The 27,022-nt window shown below is 56.2% G+C and overlaps 1 protein-coding gene across 8 annotated transcripts in view; it reads left to right on the top strand.

Moving 5' to 3' along the window:
• The window catches only part of PRDM16 (PR/SET domain 16), a 365,577-nt gene that overhangs the window by 310,405 nt on the left and 28,150 nt on the right, over window positions 1–27,022 (top strand). For 4 of the 8 annotated variants that reach the window (XM_077978756.1, XM_077978731.1, XM_077978741.1 and 1 more), the window contains exons 4-8: window positions 3,173–3,307; window positions 14,507–14,609; window positions 20,950–21,157; window positions 22,826–22,973; window positions 23,572–23,725. In XM_077978756.1, coding sequence (XP_077834882.1) covers window positions 3,173–3,307; window positions 14,507–14,609; window positions 20,950–21,157; window positions 22,826–22,973; window positions 23,572–23,725 — 748 coding nt within the window. Of the gene's footprint in view, window positions 1–3,169; window positions 3,308–14,506; window positions 14,610–20,949; window positions 21,158–22,825; window positions 22,974–23,571; window positions 23,726–27,022 lie in introns of all 8 variants that reach the window. The other 4 variants (XM_077978749.1, XM_077978722.1, XM_077978740.1 and 1 more) reach the window with 1 other exon arrangement.

Here is a 27,022-nt window from a genome sequence, read left to right as displayed (position 1 = left end):
TGCAGCCCCTTAGGAAACAGGACCTCAAATGTCAGGGGATTTGCAGTCCTGCTTAGGGCAGAGCTGTCTCTGCAGAAGCTGGTAACACAGAGAGAATCTCCCTGGGAACCTGCCCTGAGTCCTGAGCAGCAGGGTGGCCACAGACTCCCCACCAAAGCGAGGCTTGAGCCAACCGGGACCCAGAACAGGGGGAAGGTGTTGGCTGAGTCCATATGTTGGGTGCATTAGGAGTGAGTCCTGCCTCTCGGGAAGTGGCCTGAGCCCCATCAGCTGGTCCCTGGGCTCAGCGGGGGATGCACTCAGGAGCACGTACTCCTGGCTGCACCAGTGGAGTGCTGTGGCCCAGGTACTCCAGCTTTGAGGACAAAAGTCCAGGTCCCAGGTGGGAGGGCATGGCCCGCCCTGGGTGGGTGCCAGCCCTCAGCCCACAGGCATTGTGTGCAATGTGCTGTGACATCAGCAGGCCTCAATGGAGAAGTGGACCCATGGGCTGGGGACGGGACTGGGATGCTGCCAGCCCCATGTGGCCGGCTGTGCTCCTGCTAATTCATCATTTGTATTTTGAGCGTTCCCCCGCCACCAATGTTTTCCTCGGGTGCCAGCCTCTAGCCTAGTTATGCTTCTTGGATCCACGTCCTCTCTGGACCACAGGCCCATCTACAGTTCCGAGTGGACAGGACTCACAGCCAACCCCGGGCAGAGAAGGGGCCTGGCCATTCACTCACACTCAGTTGGTGACTGGAGCAACCACAGCCCACGAGCTTGGGAGTGTTTCTGCCACTGCCGTCTCTGAAATAAGACAGCCTTCGAGTGAATCTCCCACTGCCCTGGATGGAGCCAGAAGGGCTCCAGGGGCAGGCATGGCTGTGTGTGATAGGGGGACCCAGGAGCACCCCCCTCTGCCCTGGCCGACCGCCCACCCTGCACCCCAATCTGTCTTACCCAGCACCTCTGGAAACCCTTAGTCGGGAACCCCAGCTTGGTAGAGGATGTCAGCAAGGAGACTGAGAGTAAGTGGAAGCGAAAGGAGATTCGAGGCCCTCTCCCCATCTCTGCTTTGCTCTGGGGGCAACTTTCCCTGGAAGCCACACACAGAGGCCGGGGCACGTGGACAACACGCTTCCCCATTGATTGGTGCTGACGTTGAACTTTTCAAAAGAATCCCAGCACCAGGCCTGAGATGGCCAGGAACCCGGGAGAGTGCATGCCAAGCATCTGAGGGTCAGGCACTGGGGTCTCCGGGGCCTGTGCACACGGGAGTGGATGTTCTTGGCCCCAACCTCCTGAGGGTCTGGACCCTGGCAGCTGAGGACAGAGGGTGGGCTGGGGCGCTTCTGTGCCCTGGCAGGCTCCTCAGCTGTCTCTCCCCATCCTTCACATCCCTGCCTCTTTCCGCCTTGCCCAGGCTCCACCTGGCTGTCTCTGGTCCACGTCCTCCCTTTCAGAATTAGGTCCATTCCATTTTGCTCTGGCACGAATGATAAAGTCCCCAAAAAGCAAAAAGTCTCAGAACTGAGGCCCCTCAGCTCACAACCTCTTTCCACACTAGCCCCTAAGGTGTCCCACAGAGCTTGGCCCGAGTGTACCTGCTCAGAGACTTATCACTCAGAGGACGAGGCTGCCACAGCAGCTCCCATGGGCCCTATGGGGGTGTGGTTTCAGGGCCGATGGGATGCAGATGCACAGGCGGACTCCACAGCACCCTTGTGCACCCCTGAGCTAAGCAGCTGCCTCCTGAAACCTCCGTTTCCTTGTGGACTCTCAGGCCAGGTGGGCCCTTGGTCACTGAGGATGCCCGGGGAACGCCTGCACTGTTCACAAAGCACCTGACTCTCTGGTCAGAAGAGGGCAGCTCCCGACCTCAGGTGGGCGGCTCCTCCCCTCTGCCAGGTCCTAGAGTTCACCATGGAGCAGTCAGGAAAACTCCAGAGAATAAGAGGCCCATGGTGCCCAGAGTCAGCTTCCACTGTTTTCACTTGGACAGGTCACTGTCGCATCCTGACTTCCCTGGCTCCTTCTGACTTCCTTATCCATCACCTCTGCCCACCCAGAAACACCTGCTCAGGGATGCACCTGCCCACCAGGACACACCTACCCAAGGACACAGCTGCCCACCTGGACATACCTGTCCAGCAGGACGCACCTGCCCAAGGACACAGCTGCCCACCCACATACACCTATCCAGGAGGATACACCTGCCCAAGGGCACTCCTGCCCACAGAGACATAGCCTTTCTACTTTTGGGACCTGAGTGTGGTGTGTCCCCAGCCCCTGCCCCCTGTCCTTCCTCCTGCCCTGTCTGGGCTGGGCTGCCCAAGAAGCTTGCCCAAGATGCCGCTGGTTTGAATTCAGAACCCAGAGAAGCCACTGGCCAGAGTGGGGGAGACTGGGAGGCCTGCAGCCGCCACCCGTGGTCAGGCTGGTCGAGGTGACACCATCTCTCCACAGTGGACAGCAGGTCAGGTCTCCTCATCAGTGGTCCTCAGAGGAGTAGGGGTAACAGCAAATAAGCAAAGCCCTAGGGGTGGCCACTCTGCCCATTCAGAGGCAACAGCAACAACAAAATAAAGTCAAGTTGGTGTGTGTGGGACTTTGCGGGCGTGGTGAGAACAGCTAGGCGTCTTCACGCTGCTGGGTGTCAAACTGAAACTCTCCAGCTTTAAGGAAACCAGATGCTTTTCTTATTGTCAGAGTGGTGTGCAGGCTGCCCTGAGCGTGCACACACACACGCACATGCACGCCCAGCAACACCTTCGCCTTCAGACACGCTTTTCTCTAGCCCAGCGCCCCAGCTCCTCAGCAGAGGGCTCTGCTCCCAGATGCAGTGGTCTCTGCCTTCTCACACGTGGGACAGCTTTGCTGCGGGGGTGGGGGTTGCGACTCTGGAGGCTCATTTTATCGCCGGGCCAGGGCAGTGATCTGTTCGGTGAGAAAAGAAAAGGCCATTCCCTGCCTTTCCGCTGGGCTCCTGGAGACTCCTGGAGACTCCCAGGCTTGGGCAGTCTGGGTGGGCTGGGAGCCCCGCTGATGCCCGGAGGGTGGGCTGAGGTCTGGACGCCGACTTGCCTTCCTCCTTGAGCCCAAACAGCCAGGTTTCCGGGTGGCCAGAGGCAGTGTGCAGACTCCAGCACACAGGGCACCTCTGACTCCTGCTTCACTTTCCTCCCAGCAGATCTCCGAAGACCTGGGCAGCGAGAAGTTCTGTGTGGATGCGAATCAGGCCGGGGCCGGCAGCTGGCTCAAGTACATCCGTGTGGCGTGCTCCTGCGATGATCAGAACCTCACCATGTGTCAGATCAGTGAGCAGGTAGGTCCGGGCTCATAACGGGGACTTCTGCCCCTTGGAATTGTCCCTGAGGACGCGGCACCAAGATTGGCGGAGGTGCCGAGGCAAGGGTTGTCTGAGCCTCTCTGGGGACATCTGCCAAGCCCTGGCCTGCGGTGGGGGCACTGTTTGGTGCTCGGCCAGCGCTGGCTTCTGGGGAGCTGACTCACCCTGAGAGGGCTCCATCGGAGCCTTGCTCAGGGCCCCTGCCCGAGGCTGGCAGCTCCTGAACCCCAGGATGGTGGTTCGGGTGGAAAAGAGCAATGAAGCAGGCAGGACCCCAGATCACACGGTCCACACTTGCTGCAAATGCCGCTTCCCCGAAGGACACGGGAGAAGCATAGAGCAGGAACCGTCACTGCAAGAATCCATCTAAATGACGCTGTTTAACCAAATTTTCCGAAGAGTCAGCACCGGCCAGTGAGGCAGCCACTCAGGGCCTCCTCGAGCCTCCAGGGCCTCTGACCAGCCTGCTGAAGGCCTTGGCCTTTTTGGCACAAAGTCCCTGTGTCCTGCGGGCAGTGAATCAGGCAAGAGACACCTTCACTTCCGTCCCTGCCACCTCAAGACTGAGGCCCCCACCAAGCTCCCTGGACCCTCGACCTCCACGGCTGGTCCACACCACCACCGGCACAGGCGTCCAGACCCACAGGCTGATCAGGGGAGAAGATGTGGAGTCTCCTTCCACTCCAGAAGGCACCGTGTCCCCAGAGTTGGTCGCTGCTTCATGAATTTCTCTATTCCAAGCTTGCCAGTGGCCCCTGGAGGCTCTTCTCACTCTCAAGCCAGGCCTCCCGGGCGGCATTTTCCACCCTGCGTGCTCAACACCGTGCGTTCCTCAGGGTGCCCGGGGTCCCCGGCCCCTTCCATCACAGCAGTCTGGTTTTTCCTGTAATATCTTGGGGTCATACATGAGATTTCATCTGCAAAAAAAAAAAAGGGATCCTATGGCTGTGAAAAATGTGTGTGAAGACCACGTCGCGGAACATTCCCGGGTAGCCTGTGCAAGCCGTTGAAAGTGGTTCAAGGCTCTCGACTTGAGAGAAACAATTTTGCATTAAGAAATGCAGAGAGCAAACTCCAGGGAGGTCCCGCAGGCTCCGGCTTGCTGCCAGGGGCTCTCCCTCATTTGCTGTCCCCTTGGCTGTGGAGCAGAGTCTCCACCGAGCAGTTGCTCTGCTGGACAAGCTCGTTCTGGATGGGGACATGAATCTGCTATCCTACCAGGATTTCCATGGCCTTCAGTTAGAGCCAAAACTGTTTAAAATAACTTTTTATGATTGAAAAAAAAAATACAGAGAGGAAGCAAAAGAATAATCATAAACATAAGAACAGAACTTAAAAAAATATTTTCCTTATTCCAGATGAAAGTGAAATTGGAGTGAAGGAAAATTGGGCTTGAGGTGCGTAGAAGGACGCGTCTTTCCATCCTTTTCTGGGGCTCAGATTTGCAGAGAGTGTGTGTCCTTGGTCGTCTGTTGGGAAGCCGAGGGGCAGGGGCACCACAGTGCTGGGGCAGGGCTGTGCTTTTGTGAGATGCAAACTACAGTAATGAAGGACCCAGAGTTTTTTATTTAAGAAATAAATGTTTATTAGAACATTGGAACTAAACTTAAGCAGTAAAGTGGGTATCTTTATGTGTCTAGCTTTTTAAAAAACAAACAGATGTATAATCTTCTCAAAGAGAAGCCTGTCTTTGAAAAAAATCTTCATTGTATTATTAATATTTCAGGGAAGCTTTCCTTTTAGCTACACACGAGGTCCAAAAGGAAGGGACGGCTTTGTAGCCAACTGTGTTTCCGTGGTCAGGACCGGGGGCAGAAATCCTTTTTGCCAGGATGGAAGAATGATCCTGAATCCTGATCCGTTCCTTCCCTTTACCCCGCCGTTATCCCACAGTGCGGACTCCCTCCAAAGCTCCGTCCTAGAGTCAGAAACGTACTTGGCTCTATTACCCAAACCACAGATAATGTCAAAACTACTGGGATACCTCCTGACCCACTAGACGGCTCTCTCCAACACCGCCTCAAGGGATTCATTCTCTCTGCTTTCGGTCCCGTCCGTAGGCTGAATTAAAGCCACAAACCCAGAGGGAACTTGAAATGCACATTTAAGCAAATGCAACGCCAAACTGGCCCAAAGCAGAGAGAAATTCCTCCACTCAGGGCACTTCTGACCCCCTCAACCGCACTGTGTGACCCTTCCCTCTGCTCTGAGAACACCCTCATAGGTAGCACGGCGGGTGACATCAGGTGTTACAGGGCCACCAGCGCTCCTGCCCATGTCCCCGCAAAGGTGCGCCTCTGAGCTGGATAAGCCACGTGGCTGGAATGCCCGGGAAACGCCCGGGAAAGCAGGAGCCGGCCGGAGGCTGGAGGAGACTCGCTGCCCAGGCACGGGGAGTGAGGTGGCTGAGTTGGGAGCTTCTCCTCCTGAAATCTCAACCGTGAATTTCAGTTATCAAAGGAAAATGAGCATTGTGTGGGACGTATTTTCCTTCGAATAATAATAACATTTAAACACTAAAAATATGAAAAACTGCTCTCAGAAACCCATAGACTCTCGTATGAAATGACTTTTAGCAATGCCTTTTTGAAAGGGATATCATAGATTTCAATCTAGTGTTTTAATGCTCTCTCGTGTGCGCTGTGATGGCCACATGGCCGCAGTGGAAAGCATTTCCATTCCCTGGCCTTGACCACGGAAACGTGGGTTCCTGCAAAGCAACCTATTTGACTCTATGCGGATCTCAAATAAAAATGGCCCTGAAATATTAATAAAACCAAGATTTTTAAAAAGTTTTTAACAGCTTCTCTTTGAGAAAGAAACATTACATGACACTAACGCCATTTCTCAGATTTCCACCAGGCCAGAAGTTCCACCGGGATTTTCTGGCTGTTATGGACACCACACTCCCCCCACACAAACACACAAGAGTGAACAATGCTCCTCCCTTCCTCCCTCTCTCCCTCTCTCTTTCTCTGTCTCTCTTTTGCAAGATTGAACACACACCCTACCTCTAATACAGCACAGACACAGAAGGGAAGGAACCGTATCTGAACATCTGAGGTCCGTAAAACAACGTCGAATTTGCAGGGAAAATACTTCGGTCAGAAAAGCATCACCGTCATTTTGAGGTTTGAGACATGTGACCTCAGCCCCCATTCTCAGAGGAAAAAGGAGACTGGGGCAGAAGATGGTCCAAATATCCTAAAAAGAAAGTGCTGGAAACCACAGCCTCCCAGAAGAGATGAGCTCTCCTGCTGGGCAGAGGAGAGAGGTCGCTCTGAACTGAAAACTCAGGTCGATATTCAGATGGGGACCCAGGCTGGGGCTTTCCTCCTGAGTCTCCTGCTAGTGGCAGCCAGGACTTAAGCAAACACTGGGGCCTGGGCTCCAGGGTGCTCCTATGTCCTTGGGGTGAGACCCACACTTCAGGGGCACTTTGGAGGCAGGGGAGTCACATACCTCCTCTGGCCCATCCCGGGCTCCTCCTGGCCTTCGCTGGATGCGGGCTGCTGTGCATTGATATGAGGTCTGGGGGCGGCGCCACCCCCACATCCCTCATGGTTCTGTGCAGTGTACTGGCGCTCTAGTTGATGCTTTCAGGCGCTCCAGGGCACCTGCTGAGCTGGGTGGTGCAGCACCCACAGGCCCGGTTCTGTCTGTCTGGCCAGGACCCATTCAGAAGCCTGCTCAGATCACTGACCACGTGTCCCTCTCCCTAGCATCGCCTAACATGCCCCAAGACACCTGCCCTGTACAAAAGAGGACTGGCTATGTGCTCCTCCACAGCCACTGGGGAGAGGCAAGGGACAGGGGCTTGAGAACATGTGAGCCCCAGAGCTTGGAAAGCCTCAGCAACCGGCCAGCACCTCCCCAGAGGCTCCCCGCTGCCCTGCCGCCCCGCGGTGCCTCATGAACGGAGGCAGGATCGGCTGAGCTGAGGGCGGCATGGAGGCCCGGATACCCTCCTTCCCAGGCGGGGCTGGCCCAGCATCCTGTCCCTCGCCATCTCAGGCCCTACGGGCACTGGACCGTCCTCTCCATGAACAAGAGCTATCCCCATGGTGTGGGGCTGAGGGGCCTGCTTGTGGGCCCCACCTCCACGTTCTCATCTAGCAATAAGATCCCCCCTCCTGGCCCCAGGGGACGTCTTGAGAGGTGAGGGGGCCCATCCCCGGCCCTTGCTTCTCTAAGGCCCATCCCAGGCCTCCTCATGGCTCATGGGAGAGCTGAGCAGAGGCAGAGGTCACATTGGGTCATGAATTTGCTCCTGGGCCCGGCCGTGTCGCCCAAAAGGGGACTTGTGGTTTTCTATTTGCACAAAGAGGCCCCAGATCACAGCCAAGGGCACGCTGGCCCCTTCCGAGGCCAAGGGTGCCGCTGCTCCTGAAGCAGCACAGGCTTTCTGGGGAGCTGCGGGGAGCGAAACATCCACGCACACAGCTTGGGGGACCGAGCCTTTGCCCTGGGACTTTCAGGGCAATCGGATTGCAAGAGAGGTAGGGCCTTGAGGTGTCAGAAGTCGTCGTGGGAGACTTTGACTTGCTGCCTCATCTGAGCATGAGCGTAAGAGGGACCCTCGGGATCTCCGTGCACTTTTTCGGGGATGCGCCCCCCACCATCCTCCGGCTCCTACTTTCCTTTTTGGAAAATTCAAGACACTCAGATCACCCCTGGGTGGTTCTTTCTCCTGTAAATATGAACAAATGAACTGGTTTGAGATGTTTCAGGAGGCACAGACAGGGGCAGTTCCTGAATTTGTTTTAACTTTAAGAAAGAAAACAAGAGCTTGGCGATGAAGCGCCCACAGGGGGACGCGTGAGGCAGGGAAGGGACTCTCACGGCCGGCGCTGTTTGTTTTTTGGTTTTTCTTTTTCTCACGTTGCCTCAATAGGGCAAGAATGTTGGTGGTGGGATGTCAACTGGCTAGCGGGGTGAGGATGGCGGGGGACGGGGCTGAGGTTGAACACGAATGTCAGGGAGCCAGACTCGGGTGCGGGCCCCCCAGTGTACCTCGGAACGGCTGTGGGGCTCGCAAACAACCTGCAGCACCCCTGAGTTGAGAAAAGCAGCCCCAATCTGCACAGTGCCCTGGGGCTGCCTGGGCAGCAGACAAACCCCGAAACCCCAGCGCCTTTCAGGGGCAGAGCAGGGGTCCCGGCGCCTGCCGTGGAGCAGCGCAGCCCCCCCACAGAGCATGTTCCGCAAAGGCATTGTGTTAGAAGAGTGGCCGCCGGTGGCCAGGCAGCACCACGTGGACAAGAGCCCGCGCTGGGTGTGCATGAGAACCCGGGGTCTCCCGGGTCGGCAGAGGGCCTTTCTCTTTTGCTTTGTCATCCTGGGCTCTGACCTGTGTCCTGCGTTTCTGTCTGGGCGTGTGCCCTGTCAGGGTTGGGATTTTAAACGGACGGCATCCAACACCCATCATCTTGTTCTGCCCTGACCCCAGACATGTCCACATTCCCTTTGCTTTTATCTCTCACAATTTTTTTTTTTTTTTTTTTTTTTGACAGAGTTTCACTCTTGTTGCCCAGGCTGGAGTGCAGTGGCACGATCTCGGCTCATTGCAACCTCCGCCTCCCGGGTTCAAGCGATTCTCCTGTCTCAGCCTCTCAAGTAGCTGGGGTTACAGGGGCCTGCCTCCATGCCTGGCTAATTTGTATTTTTTAGTAGAGACAGGGTTTCACCATGTTGGTCAGGCTGGTTTTGAGCTCCTGACCTCAAGTGATCCACCAGCCTCGGCCTTCAGAAGTGCTGGGATTACAGGCGGGAGCCATCACCCCCGACCATCCTCATAATTTTTTTAAATTAAAAATCATAGATTGGTAATTTGGTCAGGGCACGCAGGAGCCTCCAACCATGAGATACAGTTTACCCCCTTGAAATGGGAAGGAGGAGGGCAGGGCGCTCCTTTCAGCACTTCATAACCAGCTTACAAAAGACTCCCACAGCATATTCAAGTTGCTTTGATTCCCATTTTACGGGGCCCCCTTTGGAACAAACTGATCCTCTTCTTGGTGAAAAAAAAGGTTTAAATTCAACTGTGCCGTCTGAACCCCTTCGCAAACCACCTGTCGGGATGTGTGTATTCCTTTCCTGCTCATCACAGGCTCACTTTACTAGAAGAAGCTATTTAAGAATGATCAAGGTAATTTAACTGTGGACCCGTCCTTTACATTTTTATAATCCAGATCCAAACCACACAACTAGAAACAGATAAGTGTACACAGAGTTTTATTTCGTGTCTGATCGCTGGGAAGGTGACGGCATATCGCACACAACACAATCATAAAACTTAGGCTTAATAAAAATGCTTCAGCCGTGTGCGGGAGGAGAAGAATGTGGCAAAGCCCGGGACTCCAGCGGGCTTTTCCTCGCTCTGCCAGAGGACAGGACTGTCTGCAGTCTGGGAGCCTGATTGTGGTCTCCTCCAGCCGCTTAGCACGGAGGAAGCCGGGAAGCTGGGAAGCCAGGCCGGCCAGAGGCAGGCTCGTGAGCACAGGCGTGCACAGGGGAGGGAGAAAAGAGACCTCTGTCCATACCCCAGCACTGCAAATCGGGGCGCTGGCCCTGCTGGCATTTAGAGCACCATCACCACTACATGCCCAGCTTCTGGGCCAGCCTCGGGGCTGGGGGGATCACAGCGCTTTCCCACACTCACAGCGCGTGGAGACAGCAAGGAGTTAAAATGAAGCCGGGAGCAGCGCGGAGACCCAGCCGCCTCGCCTCGGGGGAGGTCCCGAGAGCTAAAACCAAAATGCAGGGGACAATCCTCAGACCAACGTCCTCTCTCTCCCCCAAGGCCAGGTGAGAGGCAGACTGGGTCACCAGGGGAATTTGCTTTTGGGAGACGGTTTTGGAAGAATTTCGATTCCACTGGCTGCTTTCACATGTTTTGTGAGAAAAGCCTCTCGCACAGCAAACTCAAGCACAGTTGAATTCTGAAATCCAGAATGGTGAGCGATTGAGTTTTTTTCCAGTAAGCACATGGAAGCAGGGTTCACCTATTTGATTCAAGCCTGCCTTTAAAGTTTCTTATACTGGTCCAAAAGAGACAAGAAAGCCCAAAAGTTCGCTTGATGGAAAAAATTCATTTACTCCAGGAAAGAGAAAACAGGAAGAGCCGCTGCTCAGATTCCCCCCAGTGCCTTTTAGTCTGCAGTCTGGTGATTCCCTCCTGGTGGCATTTACGTGGAGTTTTTCGTCTATGTATATTGTTAAATCCTATGATTAAGCGGGAATGAAAACCGTACCACTTAGAGCTTCATATTCGAAAGTCGTCTCTTTTCTTGTGAATTGATTTGATATTTTAAAAAGCTTTCTTTAAAGACCTGTAAGGAGAAGGTATCCCAAAGCTGGCAGCCATTGTACATTTAAATGATTTCTGTGTCTTAAAGAATATTGCGGGGGAGCAATGATATGAATTTTCATAAAAGGCTCCGCCTGAATGAACGCTGACACACCCCGAAACCCCAGCCTGACTCTAGGCTTTTCGCAGGCAATTTCTCTGCCTTCTGTTGAGAACGTGGCCATTTATTTGTCCCAGAACTCCGCTTACCTACAAGAAGCCGCCACTTTGTGTCTGGAAAGTGATAAAAGGGGGAGAAAATAGGCAGGGTCATGCTAAATACAGTTTGAATTCCGAGGACCCGTGTTTCGTGTGGTTCACCCGTGTTCAGTCAAGTCATTGTTGTTACAAAGAGAACCTGAAGTGTTGGAACAAGGACTTAACTTCAAATCCAGTCTGTTTGGCGTCATTATTTTTTAAAGCCATTTAGAGCAGACATTTATTGGCGCTAGTAAACTCAGCTGTTGTTAAGAGGGTTCCCCACCCTCTCAGATCCTTAAACCAAAGAGAAAATTCCAGCCTTGCCGGTGCAACACAACCCGGGGACTCAGGCACGACTTCAACAGCGTAGCGGACGCAAGTGTTTATAAAAAGGCATAGATGCTTAGATGCTGTCGCTTAAGAAAATATACTGTTCTTCTTCCTTTCTGGGGGCCAGTCCCCCTCCCTGAGGCCGCTGCTGGGGGCTAAAGGCTATCAGAAACTCCAGACTTTATTTTTGCTTGAACAAACTTCTCCCACCATGCTGCCTTAGTGCGGTCTGAGCAGGACCCACCGCGGGTCGCACAAGGAAGGAGGATTATAAGCAGACGGCAGGAATGTGTAGGGAGCTGCAGTCATAATTTATGACAGGCCCTGCAGGAAGGGGCCTGCAGTACAGTAAATGCGCAATTTGTGACGCCCTCGAGCCAGGAGCCGGCCCAGGCTGGGTCCGCAGACGCCCGGTTCCCACCGCAGCCGGCCTTTGTCCCGGGAAGTCGCCTGACCCCGCCGGCCAGGAACAGTGGCGTTCTCGGCGCGTCTGGCTGATAAGGCCTTTGTGACACCGGGGACAGGCTGTAAAAACGCAGCCGGCTTTTGTCTGCACCTCAGCGCCGCTGGCAAGGGCGGGGCCTGCGACTTCGGAAAAGTTTGCGCGGATTCCCGTTCACCTCTGACCCCCAAAGCAGTTGGAGGCAGGTCGGGGACCCCCGCCCCGCCCCGCCCCGCCCCGCCCCGCCTCGGGCCCTGCGATCAGCAATAATAGCGATTAATTCCGACTGCGGCTCCAAGTTCCGTGGCCAAGGCGCCCTCCTCCTGCAGGTCCCGGGCCAGGGAGGGGGCGCCCGCGGCCCAGCCGCCCTCCCGCCGCGGCGGCTCCAGGGCAGTGTCTGCGCCGGAGGGCAGGGTCTCCCGGCCCATCTGGTGCCCTCGGAGCCGGAGTGGGGTCCCAGGAGACACGGGGGCCCTCGGATTGGGGGAAGAGGGGGGAAGGGGTTTCCTTCCGCAGCCCCGTGGATCAGAGGAGGGAGGCTTGGCGCCCTCGGAGCTGGGGTGGGGGATCCCTGGAGGACCAGCACCCTTGGGTGGGGGGCATCCCAGGAGATCTGGCTGCCCTGGGAGGGTAGGGTGTAGAGAAGGGAGTCTGGGCGGTGTCCTGGGAGTGTCTGTGGGCTTCAGAGAGGGGATGGGTTGGGGGCGGGGGTCAGGGGAGTCTCGCAGGCTCTCGGAGGGGGCCAGGCGGAGGATCCAGGAGGGCCGCGCCCAGCCCCCGTCTGCCCACCAGCCCTCTGCCCGCCACTGGAGCGGGGCTGAGCAGCGGGGTGGGCCGGAGGATGCCAGAGGTCTCACATCAGGACCCTCCATGTTGGGGGGGGTGCAGCCTGGAGCCAAGGGGCCGGAGGCCAGGGTCCACATCACCCTCTAACAGGGACCCTTGAGAAGCCTCCGATGCGCCCGCTGACCCTCCTCTCTCCTGCCCAGTGCCCGGGCCAGGCCACCTGCCCCAGGGGCGTCAGCCAGGCCGGACACTCAGCAGCCCCTTCCACCTGTGTCTGCTACAATGCCACCCGCAGCACGGCTCACAGGGTCACCCGGGCTTTGTCCCAGCTGGCGCTTCTCATCCTGCACTTTGGGTCCAATTTTCTAATACAGTGGCTCAAGTTTCTTTTTCGAAAAAGAGACAATTATTCAGCCACTGTGTGATTTTATTTTTTGATAAGATGATACAAAACTGGGGTCCTAATAACAATGGGTTTAATTGAAGAAGTTACCGTGGGCCAATTTCTCCTCTCCACTTTTACATCTCCTCATAGTTTTAGCAACTTGTGACGTGACGCACCCTAAGGGAACTTCACACACTGCTGAGGGAGGCTGTGCGCCTGCTATCCTCCTGCGTGCAGTTCCTGTCTGGGTGTCTTGGGAGTAACAGACACTGGGCGTTACAGTCATGCTGTGGCGTCTGTGTGTCCTTTGAGAGTTCCTTGGTGTCATTCTGGAGTCAGTTGGGACTGGCAGACTGTAGTGAAATCCACAATGTGGGGGTCATGGGAAGGAACATGCAGGGGCCATGCCCAGCCCTGTCTTGGGGGTGCCCAGCTGTGTCCAGCCACAGACCCCAGCCAGGTCCAGCTGCTGGAGAGCCTGGCCTGACACAGGATGGTCAGTGGGGATGGGAGTGTCACCCACAAGGAGGGCCGTGTCCCCTCCATCCCTGGGAGCTCTTCCCTTTCTGAGTCTAGAACCACTCTGTTTTCTTGGAGGAGCCTCAGCCCCAGATCCCGCAGGGGCAGGTGGATTTCCCTTGGGCTTCTCCCCAGCCTCGCAGCCAGTCCTCCGGCCAGGCCTGCAGGTCCCTGGAAGCTCCCCAGTTACTGTGATCAGAAGAGAGTCTCAAACACCCATATGTGCAGGGTGGGCAATGATTCCCCCAAGAGAAACACACCTACCACCAGACACTCCCAGACCAAAGACGCAGGGTTTCTGGTGTTGGCGGCACAGCCCACGCCCTGACCCAGGCCTCAGATGGCCCAGCCTCCCCTTTCTGAGCTTCTAATTTTCTTCATCTCGACCACCACGTCCACACCCCAAGACAACCTCCTCTTTTCAGGAGGCCCCTGGCAAGCCACGGTGACACAGCCCCCAACAGCACTGCTCAGTGAGTGGAGTTCCAAATGGAGGTCCCCTCGCCCCCAGGGCTTGACCAGGCTGCAGAATCTACCTGAGCCCACCAGTTCTCAAGGGTGTCCTCCATCCCAGACTCTCGCCTGTGGGGTCAGCCTCAAGGCGCCAAGTTGACAGTGGGCACACAGTCCTGCCCACCCCAGCCATCCTGGCTGATGGCATCCCCACTCATGGAAGAACCACAGCCCCGTGTCCTGACCCACTGGCCAGGCTCAGCTCATGGCCACTTTCAGAAACAACCAGATTCACTCCACACCCTGAGCTCCCCGTCCCCCACCACCACTGGCAAAGGGTGTCTCACTTACATACACGAAATTGAACAAAAGAAACTTGAGAACCCACCCAGGTGGGCTCTTGGTGGAAGCAGGGCTCTGCTGTGCCCCCAGGACACCCCCAGCTGGGAACTTTGATGCGGATCCTACCTATTTAGTCAGCCACCCCCTTTATGAATATCCTAAAACCCAATAAAGCAAATTAAAAGGGGACGCAATTCCTTCTGTGCATACTCCGCAAAAGTTCCAGAGGAGACCCTCTTGGTGGCAATTAGAGGAAAATCAAGTGCAGGCTGAGCTGCGTCCACAGTGTGAGGGCTGAGTGTGCACTGAGAGGCTCTCTAGACACCAGCAAACCACACTCACCCTTTCTCTCTGGTCTCTCCATCCTAGATTTACTATAAAGTCATTAAGGACATTGAGCCAGGTGAGGAGCTGCTGGTGCACGTGAAGGAAGGCGTCTACCCGCTGGGCACAGTGCCGCCCTGCCTGGACGGTAAGACCCCTCCCCCGAACTGGGCCACGGCCCCTGGGAGACCCCAGCCCACCTGGAAGAGGAGCAGACGCCTGGGAGGACCCAGGGCCTCTCATCACCTCAAGCCACCTAATGAGGGCCAAGCGGCCCCCAACTGCCGGGTGCCTCCATTTTTGCAGACCCCAGGCCGGCAGAAATTGCCTGCCCCCACAAAGGCTCAACCTAATGGCTTTCTTGTTCCTCTTCCCTGGGGCACCCAGGAGGTGCACCCAGAATTTAAGAAGGGCTTCGGGCAGTGGGCGAACTGATACCCAGTGGATGACAGCTTTGCAGTGTTAGGGTCCCAGGTGATTTTTTTAAACTATGTTTTATTATTGCTATTGTTCTTATTAGCAGCAGCAACAGCAGCCTTTGCTTTCCCCGGAACTTAAACGAACAAACACCGAGCCAGTTCTGTAGCTTCGAAGCATTTCTGGCTGCCCCAGAGCTCTCTGTGCTGTGGAAAGATTTTGTTTCATTGAAGAGAGTAGATGATGGCATGTGTGTCTTTCAAAGCAAAATGTGCATCTGTAGCTAAAAGTCCAAGAGAAGTGTGAGGGGAAGTTTCATTCGGCAGAGGGAAAATGCAGGGTCTGAGGTGGGTCTCACAGTGATGCGGAGTTGCCCTGCTCTTCCGGACTGGGCTGTGGGAAGCCTTCCGAATTTCCTTTTCCCTAGATCGGCCAGCCCCCCTCTGTCGAGTAGAGACGGGACAAGTGAGTTTCCCTTTCACCTTCCTCTGCACCCAAGTACAGCTGAGAGGATGCCTGAGAAAATTCCAGCCCGACACAGATGAGCTCTTCCCAGATGAAGGCTCATTCCTCTGTCCCCGGCTCTGTCCTCTGATGGGGGCACAACTCTGTCCATGGAGGGCTGGGGGCAGGGAGCAGCAGGGCAGGGATGGTCACATCATGAAGCCATGCGTCCATTCCCCTACGGGGTCCTGGAACAGCTGGCCAGGAAAGGCTCTGTGGGCAGCGGGGCCCTGGCCCATCGGCTCCATGCCGGTCCCTCTGAGCAGACGGCTCCAGAGTTCGAGCCTAACTGCTTTTCTTTGGGTGAGACCCCACAAGTGAATAGGAACACAAGCTCCCTCCTGGCCATTTCCGGAGCTGGTGATTCCTGCTGGTGCTGCAGCCTGAAGGGAGGCTGAGTTTTCCTGCTTGCTTCTTGGACCTCCCCTCCAAACACACCAAGGCTTAATGATTAATGCGGTTCACTGCAAGTTTCTCCAAGGAACCACTCTGATTTCACGGTGACGGAATGGTGCTGGAATTAGCAGGAAGGCTTCGAGACCAGACATGGAGAACTCTGCCTTCATTTACCCTTTCCATCACCGACCGTGGCCCAGCTAGCGGGGTCCTTCCTTGGTGCAGTATCCGTTCATGTCCCTGAGTGTCCGAAAGGAAATGACCACAGAATGACAGTTTAACAAGCGGAAGCCTATCTGCACTGTCCTCTAAAGTTTGGTTTTATTTAGGCCGTCGAGAAAAGAAAAATAAATTGCTGAGATCTGGGTAGCAGGGAGGAAGGCCTCATTTTCCTTAAAATAATTATTGAAAAGATCTATGAATCTCAGATAGCACACAAGAGCTCCAAGAGACAAATCTACTTGACTTAAGGAGAGTGCTTGACTATGGAATTTCATTTGTACAATGAAATTTCTTTCTTCCAAAAGGTTTTTTAAAAACCTTGATTTCTGCTCCCCACTCCCCTCCAGCCCCGATATTAAATAACCTGGGTCTACATTTTCCTAATAATTTATCAAACATCTGTGGGCTAATTGCTTGCCACACATAATAGCCCAACATCAAATATTTGACTTTCCCTCCTCTTTCCTGTCAAGATCATGCTTCCCCAGTAACCGCCTCCCCCACCAGTTAAACTCTGAATCGCACAGAAAGAAAATGCAAAAATGTTCCTCACTAAGATAATTATCATAAAAAATCTTTTATCCCAACCCCAGCTCAATGCAGCCAGCCCCTTATCACTGCAGGAACTTGGAGGAGGCTCTCGAGCTCCTTTGAGCCTCGAGTCTGGTAGATTAGTACATAGACGCCACATAATTGTGAACCCCTCGGCTCTCCGGGGCCATTAGGCACTGATTTATTTTTCTGTTACATTCCTGCTCTGCCATGAAAGTTGCTGATGGAACTTCAGATAGGCAAGCGAGGCGCAGATATGACAAGATGTGAGTTCACCACGGCGTTGGCTCAGCTGGCGTAGGTGACAGGTGGATGCTGTACAGCAGCTCACACACCCCCGCCAGATGAAGAGAGTTTCATTTCCGATCACTGTTTTTTGCGCTTTTGTTGGGAGAAGAGGGCTTGGCTGGAGACCACGTTCAGGTAGCGAAGAAGACACAGGAGACCCTTGGGGGCCAACCTGCTTCGGGAGAACCAAGCCTCTGCCCCGCAGTCCCGGGGCTGGACACATTCCCTCTGCAGAGCTGCGGCTCTGTCAGGAATGCAAGGCCCATTTTCACACAAGTGACTCAGACCATGGGGAAGCCACTTTCAGATGCATTTGACTTTGTGTTTTGTTTTTACACTTACAATGGAGACGAAAGAATTCTCTTTCGTGAGAACTTTTTGCTCTTGGGAGAAAATAAAGAAAGTTACTTCCATTCCAATACGCTTTTCTTTTGAGAGAGCCTCCTGATAATTTGCTTTTCCTCTCTCCAGAAGAGGTCAAGAGGAGGCAATGCACGGGGCACAGAGCGAATGAGCTCAGAGCCAGCCAGATCGTGAGATCAGAGATAAGAAGATGGGAAACATTATCAGAATAGGTCGTGTTCTTTCAGCATTTCTTTAAGGCAGAAGTTTCTTGTGCCGAGAAAGTGAAAATGCCATAAACTACCCCCGCTTCCGGCCCCTCCACGAGCCCTAGGGGTGTATTCGGGGCCAGCCTTACCTGCCTGGAAGACAGCCGGGAGACCCATCCACACCACTCAGTAAGGGCAGGCCAGGCTCAGGTGTGTCCTGTCCCCGGCCCTGTCCTCTGATGGGGGCCCAGCTCCGTCCGTGGAGGGCTGGGGGCAGGGAGCAGCAGGGCAGGGATGGTCACTGAAGTCCTATCCATCACGTCCAGGGCACCCTCCAAAGCCATTGGAGTGAGAATCAGACTGGATTCTCACTTGCAATCTAAATTTTTATTTTCATCCCAAATTCTAAATGAGAACTGGAAAAAATAAGTTGGTCAGTAATATGAGTAGGTGGGGCTGGCATTTCTTCTTGTCTTTGTTTTCAAATTTCAACTTCTGTGATTGTTCTTCACTGGGTCCAGAAAGAGTAAAATAAAAGCTGGCATTTCTAACTGAATCACGATGCTGGCTGGAGGCCCCCATCTCAGCCTCCTTCCAGCCGGGGACGTTGGAATCCACCCACAGGCAGCTTCCCGGGTCTGCGGGTTGGCTGTGCTCCGCAGTGGTCTTGGTGCCGAGATCTGCAGGGCTTGTTCCCCAGTGAAAATCCCAATTTCTGAAGACAAGGGAAGGCCTGAGAGGGCGTGACGGTGAGCATCCCTCTGTCACAGGCTCACCTCACTTTCCCCAAAACCCTCAGTGGGAAATTGGGGCCCTGCCAGCCCTGCTTCCTGGGCCCCAAAACCATGGGCAGGCTTCAGGCCCACCTCTTCCTTGAAAAAGCAACTCAGTCTCGCCCAGCCTCAGTTTGCCAGTTCTGAAGCGGGCATGCGAATACCATCGCCCTTCCCTGGGTGCTCGCAGGTCCGTGCAAGGCTTCAGTGCCCGGATTCTCTTAAGCTCTGAGGACAGGACCTGCCACGTGGGGCTCCCACCAGACCCCAGGGGTCAGCCTTGCCGCCCACATGACTTGCACATTGAGCACTTTCTGAACAATCTGCAGGCCTGAATCACATTTCAAGGTGGCATTTTGTAGACTTCTGGGGTGAGTATTTCTCACCCACCTCCTCCCAGTCTGTGCACCCTGTCCAAGGATCCCCCCAGTCTGTGCACCGTCCAAGGACCCCTTCTGTCTGAGGATCCCCCCAGTCCATGCTCCCTGTTTGAGGATCCCTCCATCTGAGGATCCCTCCTGGCAGCTCCTAGGTGGGTTTGGTTTGTTCAGCGAGCATCTGGGAAGCTCTGAGTGGCAGCCTTCCCCGGAGAGGTTTGGGACGGAGGCTTCCAAGCCCCAGAGAACAGAGCTGAGGTGTGGACGGCAGTCCTGTGGGAAGTGGACTACGCAGGCTCTGGGAATCCTCTGGCTTTTTTCCCTTCATGATCTTGTTTTCCCCCAGACCAGTGCTTTCCTGAGGTTCAGGTTAGCGAGCAGGACCAGGACACCTGGACACCGGCTGAGAACGAAATCTCAGTGTTTCACGCATCTTGACCGGCAGTGGTGCCCGCCCACTCACCCCCAGCGCACACACCCCTGGGGCTCCTCTCGGCCAGGCACCCCTTCCCTGTCAGCCAGATACTCACCTCTGTCCAAAGACAGCAGTGAAAATCACATCTGGAGAGCTGGTGTCTGTGCCTTGGTTGGCAAGGGTGGGGGGGGGGGAGGTGCCATCCAGTATGCCTGCTGTGGTCTCTCAGGGCCAGCACCCTGCTGGAATCCCCACCTGGGCACCTGAGGCTCAAGGAGCCAGGCTCTGAGGACTCGCCAGGGGTGCTGGGGTGGCCTAGGCCAAATAGCAGCATCTACACCCTTAGGCTCAGGGAAGCTTCCAGTCAGCAAGGAGGTGCCACTTCTGGCAACCCCCGCACTGCCCAGACTGCAAAGCAGCCCACCCTTTCCTTAGGACTCTAAAGGCCTATGACCATGATGGTCTCTCTGACACAGGGAGGGGACAGGAAGCGACGGCCCTCTTCCATCTGCCCCCATCCCCTCCTCTCCTCAGCAATCCTTAGGTTCAGGCCTTTGAGCCAACGTTCAGACCAAGTTCATTAAGACTCTGCTCAGCGCTGGGCACTGGGTCAGTCCTTGTGCACATGCATACACACCCAAACACACATTCCCACAAGCACACAAATGCACACACACAGATCACATGCACACACACATCACATGCACACAAACACAAACATGCACGTTAGCATATGCACATTCATATACAAGCATGTGTACACATATTCACATGTGCACAACTGCACACCCATTGGCGCACACACACACACAGACAGGTCAACACACAATGTGCATGTTCACACACGTTCACACGCACATGTGTGCACATCAAACACACATGCACACATAATACACGGTCACCCATGCACACAAACATATATGTATAATATGCACTTATGCATACATAACACAAATGCACACACATGCAGACAGAAACACATGCATTCACACTATGCACCCACATGAACACACGGGTGCTCACATACCTAAACACAAAGGCATACACAAACCACACATGTGCAGGTATGGAAACATGCCAGTAAACACAAATATTCACACATGTAGGTGCATGCAGGAACACACACCCTCACACACGTGCACATGTGTACCCATGCAGCCCCACACAAACATGGGTGTAAGTGCATAGACACGCACACACAGTCACACAAAGGTGCACAAATGTGGATGCAGATACACTGATATTCACACTTACATGTGTACACACAGCTGCATGCTCACACCCAAGACGCCCCCGTGCACCCACACACTGGTGCACACACCATTGTTCAGTTCGTTTGGGAAAGAGCTCAGTGCCAGCGTTCTTTCCAAGCTGGGGGCTGAGGCGTCTTGCGGGGAGGGGCCTCCTGTCTTAGACGGAAGGCTGCGGCCCAGCTGCTGCAGGCAGGGGAGGCGGGGACGGGCCCAGAGCCCCCCACCAGGATGACAGCTCCAGGCCGGTTGTTTGGCTTGGCAAGGCGGTCAGGATGCTGCCTCGTAAACTTAATAATAGCTGCCCCCCTTTTAATTTGTTTGACCTTGACGACAATAATTTATTATATGCACTGGAGCTCTGTCATCGTTTTTCTCCTGATTCATAAACAAAGCACTTGGCCCGGCTTCCTCCTCCACTCCCAAGCTCGGGGCCTTCTCCAGCCCACGGTGGCTGCCTGAGGCACAGGCAGGGCCGGGTGTCACTCGGGGCTCCCGCTGAGGCACAGATTCGGGGGTCCTTTGGTGCTGCCCAGGGCTGGGCCCTGGGGACTCCACATGCCTGTTTCCATGGCAGGCTGGTGGGCCCCAGGATGAACCTTGGCAGGAGGCAGAGCAGGGCTGGCCAGCCTGGGTGCAGGTCCTGGGGCACCGTGGTGAAGGGGCCAGGTCTCCAGAGTCCCCTAGGAGCCCTGGGCTGGGTCTCTGGCTCTCTCACCACCGCCTCGTTCTGTCTCTTGCAGAGGAGCCCACGTTCCGCTGTGACGAGTGTGACGAACTCTTTCAGTCCAAGCTGGACCTGCGGCGCCACAAGAAGTACACGTGCGGCTCGGTGGGGGCTGCGCTCTACGAGGGCCTGGCTGAGGAGCTCAAGCCCGAGGGCCTTGGAGGTGGCAGCGGCCAAGCCCACGAGTGCAAGGACTGTGAGCGGATGTTCCCCAACAAGTACAGGTGCTGCGCCCTCCTCTGAGTCTTCCCCACCTCCCTTCCCCCGCCTCGCCCCCCAACAGGTGGAGACAAAGGGCCCCCTAGTGGGACACACCCTGGGGGATATGCACCCCTGGGGGGACACTGCAGAGCAGGTGCAGGCTCCCGTGGCCAGAGCCGCAGGTGTCCCCTGGCTCTGACCGCAAATGTCCTAGCCCCAGAAAGCCACCTCCTAGGCTCGTGGCCCTGCCTACCAGCCCGCTATGGGGAGAAACTAGAAAGGAGAAAACTCAGGCCAGAGCCGAGACCTGCAGCCGCTCAGCCCAAGGCTACTTCTGTAATAAGGTCCTAGGCCAGGATGGGGGTGGCAGCACCCACCACTGAGGGATTCATGGCGGCCCCACCCTCCGGACACAGGAACGACTCCCTCTCAGATGGTAGGCAAGAGCGGGAAGGGGTCACCCCTATCCCCAAGACACCAGCCCTGCTCCCCCACCGGATGGCAGCGGCCTGTCCCAGGAGGGGCTTCAGAGACGTGAGCGGGCCCACACTGGCCCTCCCCTGCCCTAAGACCAGGCAGGAGCCAGGATCTGGGACCTGGGCAGCCTTAGGGACCTGTGACCACCTGGGAACGACAAGATTCCTGGTCTCTCTGGGGAGTAAAACCAGGACATTCAGTCCAGTGCTGCAAGGAGCTATGGAGACTTTTCCAGCATGGGCCCCTCCTCCTGCCTTTGAGGGTTTCCTCCAGGACAGCCTCGCAAAGTCAGAGCAAAGCCCATCAGGCCACTAACCGCCTATGTGATTGCTGGGGATTACCGCCCATCCCCGCGCCGCTCCCTGGGGACGGCAAACCCTCCACCCGGAACAGATGACTGAGAAAATAAGCGTTTGGGCAAATCCCGACTGCGGCCCTTCCCAGTAAACGCCGCTCAAGAGGGTCCGTGTTTTCTTTACATAAACACATAAATCACAATTAACAACAGGGGAAAAGATACAGTCTCCTGATGCTCGGGAACCAGGCGTTTCTGATCTGAATGGATGGCTGGGCCCCGTAATTAACGAGCCGTGATATATCACTTCTTTGCTCATGAAGATTAACGGTCATCCCTGGGACGGGGGAAGCCGGGGGTCCCCCGAGAGCAGGGAATTAGAGCAACTCCTTCATCCAAGTGCAGCGGCCCCTCCGAGCAGCTGTGCCCTGCACCCTTCCGTGTCACCTGGAGACCCCCGAGTGACTCCCGGCCTGCCTCCTTGGTGTGTGCCCAGCACTCAGAGGGGCGTCCTTGGATTTTGGGGACTTGCCCCACTCCTGGGTTCATGCCAACATTGAACCCCCTTTTTCTTAGGCCCAAGCTTAGCCTCAAGGTCAGGACCATCTTGAGAGGCACCCAGGCAGTGTGGGCCAGGATCCAGCCCTGCCTCCAGCCGCCCTGGGGGTGGTCTTGGGTGAGGGATAGAACCGTCCAGGTGCCGGCTTCCTCATCTGCTAGGGGAAGGCCACTTCGGCCCCTTACACCCCGGCCATCACAGAGAGGAGGTGGGCAGGGAGACGCCAGCATGTGCTCTGTCCCCCGGCAGTGTGGTGGGGGCTCCAAAGGGGCACTGGGAACAAGCTGTGCGGGGTTGGGGTCCCGTCCTGGGCAGAGGGTAGGTAGTTGGGCCCCACAGTAAGCCCCATCCTCTGCACAGCCTGGAGCAGCACATGGTCATCCACACGGAGGAGCGTGAGTACAAATGCGACCAGTGCCCCAAGGCCTTCAACTGGAAGTCCAACCTCATCCGCCACCAGATGTCCCACGACAGCGGCAAACGCTTCGAATGTGAAAACTGCGTGAAGGTAACATGCAGGGCAGCCGCATCTGAACCCCGCCACAGCGGGAGGCTGCAGACGGGCGCCCGCTCCCATGCTCCCTACACCCCCTGGTCCAAATGCAGATGGAGTGCAGCAGAGTGGGCAGGAGGCCCCTGTGGTGGCTCGGGCTCTTCCGTGTTACTAGGAAGGAAAGGAAGTCTCAGGGAAGACTGTGTCCCCCAGGTCAGAAGGATCAGGGCCGAGACCAGAACCCAGGCCCCTCCCGGGCACGGCTCCTGTCCTCCCGCCAGTGTGGAAGGAAGAGGCTGCGGGGCTGAGCCTCCACCCCCAGCCCGCCAGGGTCGCAGCGCCACAGCTGACAGCGCTTTCTGCAGCCCTGTCTCACGCAGCCTCAGTTCAGTCATTGTTCTTGAGGAGAGCAGCTGGGGAGGCTCCGTGGCTCACTTAAGGCCATCCAGCGGGTCCTGGCTGCAGCAGAGACCTGTCCCTGCTCGGTGCAAACCGCAACGTGGCAAGGGAGACAGGCAGGGCCCTGCTCTCACGGCTGGTTGGTCCGGCAGCCAGAACCAGGCCAAGGCGGGTGTCCAGGCAGGGCACGAGCCAACGGCCTCCGTCTCCCCAGGTGTTCACGGACCCCAGCAACCTTCAGCGGCACATCCGCTCGCAGCACGTGGGCGCCCGGGCCCACGCCTGTCCCGACTGTGGGAAGACCTTTGCCACGTCCTCCGGCCTCAAGCAGCACAAGCATATCCACAGCACGGTGAAACCTTTCATATGTAAGTGGTCGCCCAGCCTGGCTGCCCGCCCTCCGAGTGCTCGGATGCTGTGGGAGTCGGGCCGAGGTGTGCCGTCCCCCAAGGTCTCCCCCAATCCAAGGGACCCCAGTTTGTTCCGAAAGCATCTTGGCAGGTTCTGACATCTGTGCCATGTGCAGCCTGTTCCCCAGCAGGCACCCTCCGAGTTTGTCCCTCACTGCTCCCCTTCCCCATCCCGTCCTCCTCCACGGCTCCCTTTGCTTCGCCTCACAGGGGCTGGAGGGGGGCAGCAGGTGATGGGAGGGACCAGGGTCCTGCAGAAGGAGCTGGCCCCTCCCTCCCTGTGGCTACTCCCGTCCCGCGAACTCACTACCCACCCATGCCGAACTGCAGGACGGCGTGTTTCTGTGCTGCCCTGCACGTGGCAGTCCCAGCAGACACCCACGGGGATTGTCGGGGTGGTGTCTCTAGGGGGCCCTGTGTGTGCCCAGCGCTGTTCCAGTGCGGGGCCAGCCCTAAATAAAAGAGCAGCTGTCTTTATGGGGCTCCTCGCACACCAACGGGAGAAGACAGGCAAGCCAGATAAGCAAGGCAGCAGGCACAGCTCTGGGTGCAGCGGTGCAGGGTTATAGCCTCACAGGGGGCCAGGCTGGCAGCCTGGCATGGGAGCTGCACCTGCCTGTTCAATGAGAGGCGTTCCAGCAGAGATGCGAGGAGAGTGAGCCCTGGGCACCTGTGGAGGAGGCTCAGGAGGGAGCTGTGAGCATAGAGGCCCCGAGGCCAGGGTTTGTTTAAGGAGTGAGTGAGGGGAGTGAGAAGAAACGGCCAGGGGGTGGCTCATGCCTGTAATCCCAGCACTTTGGGCGGCCCAGGCAGGAAGATCACCTGAGGCCAGGAGTTTAAGACCAGCCTAAGCAACATAGTAAGACGCCATGTCTACCGGAAAAAAAAAAAAAAAAAAGTTGTTTAATTAGCCAACCATGTGAGTGCGTGCCTGTGGCCCCAGCTACTCAGGGTGCTAAGGGTGGGAGGATGTCTTGAGCCCAGGAATTCAAGGCTGCAGTAAGCCAAGATCGCACTACTGCAGTCCAGCCTGGGCAACAGAGCAAGACTCTGTCTGTAAAGAAATAAAAATAAATAAGAGAGAGGTAAGATGTCACCGGGGCCGGGTCCCAGGACCCTTGCAGGCCAGTGCAGGGACTTTGACCCTGATTCTCAGTGAAGTCAGAGGCCTCTGAAGCGTCCTGTCTGCTGGGCCTTGTGCCGAGTCATCAGTTCACACACACGTTGTGTCAAGTCATCGCTTCCCAAGCATTCTTACGTGGCATCCTCACAAAAGCCTGAGAGTGGGGCGCTTCTGTCTCCAGCTGTCATAGGAGGAAAGTGAGGCCACAAGATATTAAGTGACTGTGCGCTCAAGGCCAGGCTGTGCAGCCCAAATTTCAGCTCCGGGAGCCCGGCTCCTGGCCCCTGGCTGGGTGATTTGAACCTTCCAGGCTCTGTTGCATCAGCATGGAGAGGAGGGATGCTGGGAGCTTGAGAACCTGGGCTCAGGTGTTCTTGCTGATGTAGGACCACTCAGGCACTGACCACTTGCACAAGAACTGTGCCCGCCAGCCTGCCAGGCCCTGTCAGCACCTAGGCTGTGCTCGTCCCACCCACCTCCCAAGCCCCAGCATCCAGCCATCCTGCTAGGGGTGACTCAGCCCCCAGCCCAACCTGGGCCACATGCTCCCACCAACTGAGGAGCCAAAGGGAGACGGAGCTCTCCCTGCTGGCCGTTCCGCAAGTACCATTTTCCCATTTGCTGACCACCGATCTCCCAGGAGGAGCCTGCGTGCAGTGTGCCCGGCTCTGGCGCCCCGATGCACAGTACCCCTTCCCTCTGGGAGAAGCCAGCACTGGGCAAGCTGGGCAGGAGTCAGGGGCTGGGGTTGGGGGTGACTGCTCCCAGATGCAGGTCAAGTGACTCCCACTGCGAGAGCAGCACCAGTCAGTGCCTCAGATGACAGTGCGGAGTTCTATAGCAAGCTCAGAAGCACAAACATTGGACCTAGATTTAAACGTCCTTGCCCCTCTGGGCGTGCAGACGGGCATTCTAAAGTCCCATTGCATCACATTAATGATGTGTATTCCAGGAGCTGCAGCACCCTGGGCGGCTGGAGCCTACAGTTCCCACCACGCTGCAAGCTGCTCCCCATCCCGTGTGGAGGGAGTGAGGACAGGGAAGCTCGGCTGGCCCTGCCTGGCCTCAGCGGCTCTTGCACCTCTTGTCCACACTCCTGGCTCACCTTTGTGCCTTGGCTTTTGGCTAAGGGGATAAAGCTTAAAGGAAAACCCCGGAGATGGGCAGATCGGGTTTACAAAGACCTCATTTCCTTAGAAATTAGATCAGATACATGCAACCCAGCCCCGGTATCCCCCAGGCCGCGGCACAGCGTCCTTTGGCGCACCTGTGGAAGGGGGTCTTCAGGCTTGGAGAGGAGGATTTGCAAACAAGCGAGGGAGCCCAAATAGTGTGACCCTTTCCAGGAACGGTCAGTTGCTTGCAGGAGAGGTCACAGTCACGCAGGCACTCACAGCCAGACTCTGTCCACCCGTTGGGTGACACACCCATGGCACAGGCAGATGGAAGCCCTAAGCCCCCACCTCACGGGCCACACAGATGGACGGGGTGTCATTCCTGGTGATGTCTTTCCCACCAAGGAACTCACCTGTGCGCTGGGGTGTGTACACGCAAGTGTGTGTGTGCATGGGTATAAGAGAAAGGGGGGTAGGGAGAGAGGAGAGGAGAACAGGAGAGAGAGGAAGTATATCCGGGAATGAGGTGGACAGGTTCCCACTGGGCACTTTTCAGAAAGGGCCTTTGCTCTAATAAGTGTGTGCGTGTGTGAGAGTGTGGGCACGTGAGCTGGTGCATGTGTTGATGTGTGTGAGAGCGTGTGAGTGTGGGCACGTGAGCTGGTGCATGTTGGCGTGAGAGCGTGTGTGGGCACGTGAGCTGGCGCATGTGTCAGCGTGTGTGAGAGTGTGAGTGTGGGCTCCTGAGCTAGTGCGTGTGTGCATGTGTCAGCATGAGAGTGTGAGTGTGGGCACATGAGCTGGTGCGTGTGTGCGTGTGTCGGCATGTGTGAGAGTGTGAGTGTGGGTGCGTGACCTGGTGCATATGTCGGTGTGTGAGAGAGTGTGGGTGCATGAGCTGGTGTGTGTGTCGGCATGTGTGAGATTGTGTAAGTGTGGGCACGTGAGCTGGTGCAAGTGTGTGCGTGTCGGCGGAAGTGAGAGTGTGGTCACGTGAGCTGGTGTGTGTCAGCACAT

Source organism: Macaca mulatta, chromosome 1, assembly GCF_049350105.2.
Source record: "Macaca mulatta isolate MMU2019108-1 chromosome 1, T2T-MMU8v2.0, whole genome shotgun sequence".
NCBI classification, from domain to species: Eukaryota; Metazoa; Chordata; class Mammalia; order Primates; family Cercopithecidae; genus Macaca; species Macaca mulatta.
The sequence above is the reverse complement of the archived record's forward strand: the minus strand, read 5'-3'. Positions and strand labels throughout refer to the sequence as shown.